Source organism: Arachis hypogaea, chromosome 12 (genome assembly GCF_003086295.3).
Source record: "Arachis hypogaea cultivar Tifrunner chromosome 12, arahy.Tifrunner.gnm2.J5K5, whole genome shotgun sequence".
NCBI lineage: Eukaryota > Viridiplantae > Streptophyta > Magnoliopsida > Fabales > Fabaceae > Arachis > Arachis hypogaea.
The window spans coordinates 93,330,279-93,336,619 of record NC_092047.1 but is presented as its reverse complement, the minus strand read 5'-3'; the positions used below and the strand labels follow the sequence as shown (position 1 = coordinate 93,336,619).

Sequence of the window (6,341 nt, the reverse complement as noted above, 5' to 3'; positions counted from 1 at the left end):
GAAATTTTTTTTGGTATTTTTTTTGAAAATTATTTGGAAAAAGAAAAATAAGGATTTTAAAATTTTTAATAAGAATTCCAGGAATCATGCAATGTTAGTCTAAAGCTTCAGTCTAAAAAGATTAGGCATGGCTAGCCAAGCTTTAGCAGGACATTACATACAACAACCAAATTGATGGGAATCAATTAGCTCCTGTGATGATAAAAGCATCATCTGAAACTCTAGAATTCATTCTTAAAAATTCTGAAGTCATAGAATAATTTATTTTTTTGAAAATTTTTTGAAAATAAAAATAATAAAAACAAAAAGCATAAAATTAAAATAAAATTACCTAATCTGAGCAACAAGAGATGAACCGTCAGTTGTCCAAACTCGAACAATCCCCGGCAACGGCGCCAAAAATTTGGTGCACAAAATTGTGATCTCAACGGCGCCAAAAACTTGGTACGCGTGATTGTAATCTCAACTCCTTTTCACAACTCTGCACAACTAACCAGCAAGTGCACCGGGTCGTCCAAGTAATAAACCTTACGTGAGTAAGGGTCGATCCCACGGAGATTGTCGGCTTTAAGCAAGCTTTGGTCATCTTGTAAATCTCAATCAGGCAGATTCAAATGGTTATGAGGTTTTGATAATTAAAATATAAATATAACATAAAATAAGATAGAGATACTTATGTAATTCATTGGTGAGAATTTCAGACAAGCGTGTGGAGATGCTTTGCTCCTTCTGAATCTCTGCTTTTCTACTGCCTTCATTCAATCATTCATACTCCTTTTCATGGCAAGCTGTATGTTGGGGGATCACCGTTGTCAATGGCTACCGTCCGTTCTCTCAGTGAAAATGGTCCAAATGCGCTGTCACCGCATGGCTAATCATCTGTCGGTTCTTGATCATGTTGGAATAGGATCCATTGATCCTTTTGCGTCTGTCATTACGCCCAACACTCATGAGTTTGAAGCTCGTCATAGTCATCCCTTTTCAGATCCTACTCGAAATACCACAGACAAGGTTTAGACTTTCCGGATCTCAGGAATGGCCGCCAATAATTCTAGCCTATACCACGAAGACTCTGATCGTGAACCAGGAGGCTAAGAGATACACACTCAAGCTATTGCAGATAGAACGGAAGTGGTTGTCAGGCACGCATTCTTAAGCGAGAATGGTGATGAGTGTCACGGATCATCACATTCATCAGGTTAAAGTGCGAGTGAATATCTTGGAGTAAGAATAAGCTTGAATTGAATAGAAAAACAATAGTACTTTGTATTAATTCATGAAGAACAGCAGAGCTCCACACCTTAATCTATGAGGTGTAGAAACTCCACCGTTGAAAATACATAAGTGAAAATAGTCTAGGCATGGCTGTGAGGCCAGCCTCCATTGTCTAAGGACTAAATGTTCTAAAGATCCGCTGTAAATACAATAGTAAAAAGTCCTATTTATACTAAACTAGTTTCTAGGGTTTACAGAGATAAGTAAATGATGCAGAAATCCACTTTCGGGGCCCACTTGGTGTGTGCTTGGGCTGAGCATTGAGCTTTACACATGTAGAGACTTCTCTTGGAGTTAAACGCCAGGTTGCAGCCTGTTTGTGGCGTTTAACTCTGGTTTGTAACCTGTTTCTGGCGTTTAACTTCAGAATAGGGCAGGAAGTTGGCATTTGAACGCCAGTTTGCGTCATCAAAACTCGGGCAAAGTATGGACTATTATATATTTCTGGAATGCCCTGGATGTCTACTTTCCAACGCTATTGAGAGCACGCCAATTGGGTTTCTGTAGCTCCAGAAAATTCATTTCAAGTGCAGGAAGGTCAGAATCCAACAGCATCTGCAGTCCTTTTCAGCCTCTGAATCAGATTTTTGCTCAGGTCCCTCAATTTCAGCCAGAAAATACCTGAAATCACAGAAAAAGCACACAAACTTATAGTAAAGTCCAGAAATATGAATTTTGAATAAAAACTAATAAAAATATACTAAAAAGTAACTAAAACATACTGAAAACTACCTAAAAACAATGCCAAAAAGTGTATAAATTATCCGCTAATCAGTACTCCAGAAACCTAACTCTCCGTTCTCTAACTTTTTACCAGAAATATCGAATTAGCTCACCTAGGACCTTTTCTATGTTTTGACATCTAAAAGCAAGCCAAAGAGTCTTATATAAGTGTCACGGAAGTTTACAAGCTTGCTAGGAAAGTGAAACAGTTAAAAACAACATTTTTATTGAAAAACAGCACAATGTGCGTACGCATAGGGTTGTTCATACGCACGCCCATAGGAATTTTCAAGAAGTGTACGTACACATAGAGGTGTGCGTAAACACAATAAGTAAAAATTTCCATTATGTACGCACGATACATGTGAACGCCCTCAACAGAATGCACCTTCCATCGTGTGCGTGCGCACATCTTGCAAAATTTTGTTGGTTGTTTGTGCACACAGAGCGTGCTAGCGCTCCCAACAGCAGCCATATCCCTTTGTGTGCGTGCGCACAAGAGTGTGCATATGCACAGTTTCAAAAATACACGGGATGTGCGTGCGCACACAAACCAGAAATCACAAATTCTGCAGCATTCACAGAATTCAAATTTCAGATATCAACTTTCAACGATCATATATTTCTCTACAAAATTCAGATTTCTACAAAATTAATACCATTTTAAAGCTCTTTGAATTATCTTTGATTTGATATAAAATTCATTTCATTTCACAAACTGTAGCTCAAGATATGATCCGTTGAAGTTCATCAAATTTCCATTTTTTTTACCAAAAGTTCACTAATTTTTCAATTCCCAAAAATTCATAACCAAACCAACTTAAGATCACACCAAACTCCAATTTACCTCATAACTTACCCTTTGTGTCACAAATCACCATTTACACCAATTTCCATTCACATTACATATTCCTCAACCTCAACTATCAATTATTTTACACTATAACATTTCTCAACCAACACAATCATCCATCATCATTATATCACCAACAATCATCATGATCAATCTCAATCTCAATCTCAATCGTCAACACCATTTTATCAACATTAACATCACAATTCATCAAAACAACCCAAAATCATCAAATCATCATACATCATCATACAACAATTTCAACAACCAATTTAATCCAATCCTATCCTATAGGTCACTAGCCTAAGTGTCCAGAAATATTATATATTACATAGAGGAAATCGAAATCATACCTTGGCCGATTCCCAATATGCACTAAATCACCAAATTGACCTCCACCAAGCTTCCACAAGCTCTCAAACTCAATCAAGCCACCAAGTCCACTTTCAAGTCACCAACATTCTCCATATAACACCAATTCAAGCTATATACACATAATTCATAGCTAATCAACCTAGGGTTTATCATAATCACAATTTCACAAGGTTTAAGAACAAACTCACCTTACCCAATGTTGATTGAGTCAAAACCTAATATGAATCAAAGGCTAGAGTGTACTTAAACACCCAAGATCACAAAATTTTACTCAATACAAAACCCAAAAACTCAAAATTCATAGGGCAGGAAACTGGGCAGAAAATTTCGAGAAACTTACCACAAGGCTTAGCTAGAAGTGACGAGCTCGGCGAGAGCTTTGCGTAGTCGCTAACAGCACGCGAATCAGAGCATCGTAGCTCGAGATATGGTGGATTGAAGAGGAAAGTGAATAGTGTTTTAGCTCTCCCCTCTCACTGCACTCTTGCAGCTGTGTTTTGTGTTTATGAGTGTGGTGAATGAGCTGATAGCTTATTAAAAAAGGTTTCATATGTTGGGCTTGGGCCCAACTTGGGTCCAACTTGGGTCCGGTCCAATCTGTTAGCGTTTTTGGTCCGTTTGGCCCAATTTCGGGCCAAACCTTTAAAATTAATTCCCGGTTTTCGACTTTAATTATTTTTCTAAGGTTTTCTACTATTTTTAGTTACTCTCGCTCAGTACCGGAGATACTTAATTACATTTTTTGACTCAAAAAAATCTACTGAGTCCAAAAATTATATTTAAATTTTCTAATTCACATTCTAAATTTTCGAATCCTATTTTGGGTAATTAATTTAATTAATTAAGCGGTTAATAAATCACGGTTCTTATATTCTCCCCACCAAATAAGAAATTTTGCCCTCAAAATTTAGTGATTACCTAAGAATAACTCGGGATAATCCTTCTGCATCTCGGATTTCAATTTCCAAGTATGCTCTTCCACTCCTGCTCTCTTCCAAGCAACTTTAACCAGTTGAACTTTCTTTCCACCCAGTTTCTTCACACTAGTGTCGTCAATACGCACCGGTGTTACTTGAAATGTTAAGTTCTCCCTCAACTCGACCGTCTCGGGCTCTAACACATGAGCCGCATCCGACGTGTACTTACAGAGTTGTGAGACGTGGAATACGTCATGCAAGTTAGACAAGTGTGGCGGCAAAGCTACTTGATATGCCACCGGCCTGAATCACCTCAGAATCTCAAACGGTCCAATGAATCTCGAATTCAGCTTCTTGGTTCTTATAGCTCTTCCAATCCCAGTTGTCGGTGTAACCCTCAGAAATACATGCTCTCCTACTTCAAATTCTAACGATTTCCTTCTCAGATCCGCATAACTTTTCTGTCGACTCTGCACAGTAAAAATCCTTGCTCGAATCTTCTTAATCTTCTCAGTAGTCTCTGCTATCAAATCAGGACCCAAAACACTTGCTTCACCAATCTCATACCAACAAAGTGGAGATTGACACTTCCGTCCATACAAAGCCTCATACAGAGCCATCCCAATGCTCGCATGAAAGCTATTGTTGTATGCAAACTCCACCAATGGCATGTAACGGTCCCAACTTTCAGGTAGATCTAAAATGCATGCCCTTAGCATATCTTCCAACGTCTAAATAGTCTTTTCCGATTGTCCATCTGTTTGCGGATGATATGCGGTGCTGAGACATAGCCTCATATTGAAAGCTCTTTGGAAAGCTCCACAAAACCTTGATGTGAATCGGGAATCACGGTCTGATACTATGCTCGATGGCACACCGTGCAACCTTACAATCTCCTTGATATACAACCTCGCCAACTCCTCCATTGAACAATTTACTCGGATAGGCAGGAAATGAGCGGATTTGGTTAAGCAATCCACGATCACCCAAACCGCATCAAATCCCGACCTAGTCCTCGGTAAACTGGTCACAAAATCTATTGCAATTCCTTCCCACTTCCACTGAGGAATCTCAAGTGGCTATAACATTCCCGACGGTCTCTGGTGTTCTATCTTCACCTTTTAACATGTCAAACACTTAGATACGACTGCCGCTACATCATTCTTCATTCCAGGCCACCAGAACATCTTCTCTAAATCATAATACATCTTCGTACTTCCTGGATGAATGGAAACCCGACTGTTGTGAGCTTCCAACAACAACTCTTGTCTCAGACTTCCTACATCTGCCACACAAATTATCCCTTTATACCCCCACAACCTTTCATCATCCTTAGTAAATTCTCTTTACCTCTTCTTGCCAACCGGTTAAAATAATTGCTGAAGTCCTTGCTCATCTTGTTGTGCCCTCTGTATTTCTGATTTAAATGTACTCAAAATCTGCAGCTGGTTCAAACAAGCTACTTCGGCAACTTCACCAATATCCAACTTAAGATCTACAAACTTATCCACCAACTCTTCTTCTTTGATCCTCATCCAAGCTATCGTCAAAGACTTCCGACTTAAAGCGTCCGTTACCACATTAGCCTTCCCAGGGTGATAACTCAGTTCAAAATCATAATCCTTCAAAAGCTCCATCCACCTCCTTTGACGCATATTGAGCTCTTTTTGATCAAAGATGTACTTGAGACTCTTGTGATCAGAAAAGACGCTAAATCTCACTCCGTACAAGTGGTGCCTTCAAATCTTCAATGCAAACACAATCGCCGCCAATTCCAAGTCATGAGTGTGGCATTTTACCTCATGCGGTCTCAGCTGACGCAATGCGTAAGCCACCACGTTCCAGTGTTGCATTAATACGCAACCTAAACCCTTCAACGAAGCATCACAGTATACCTCAAACGGTTCATGCGGTTCTGGCAAGATTAAAATAGGTGCTGAAGTCAACTTTTGTTTCAAATTTCAAAAACTCTCTTCACACTTCGATGTCCACACAAACGATACCTCTTTCCTTGTCAACTTAGTCATCAGTAGTATAATCTGGGAAAATTCTTCAATGAATCTCCAGTAATATCTGGCCAAACCCAAGAAACTTCTAACCTCCATCACCGTAGTCGGTCTCTCCCATTCCATCACTGCCTCCACTTTCGAAGGATCCACCGCAATTCCGTCCTTACTCACCACGTGACCAAAGAACTT

The 6,341-nt window shown here is 39.3% G+C and overlaps 1 protein-coding gene across 1 annotated transcript; it reads right to left on the bottom strand.

Annotated features, from left to right (window-relative positions):
- Positions 1-4,133: 4,133 nt before the first annotated feature.
- On the bottom strand, positions 4,134-5,069 carry LOC112730270 (uncharacterized). Its single transcript, XM_025780362.1, has 2 exons — positions 4,972-5,069; positions 4,134-4,446 (listed from the first exon to the last, which is right to left on the bottom strand). Exons 1-2 carry the CDS (start codon positions 5,067-5,069, stop codon positions 4,134-4,136), a joined length of 411 nt encoding a protein of 136 aa, XP_025636147.1.
- Between the last annotated feature and the right edge of the window lie 1,272 nt (positions 5,070-6,341).

Bases quoted from the DNA above. Each gene is read 5' to 3' on its own strand.
- LOC112730270 (XM_025780362.1), bottom strand. From the start codon at position 5,069: ATGGAGGAGTTGGCGAGGTTGTATATCAAGGAGATTGTAAGGTTGCAC. The intron at 4,447-4,971 runs GTTTTGTGGAGC...GAGGTGATTCAG, and splicing joins GATTCCCGATTCACATCAAG to GCCGGTGGCATATCAAGTAG.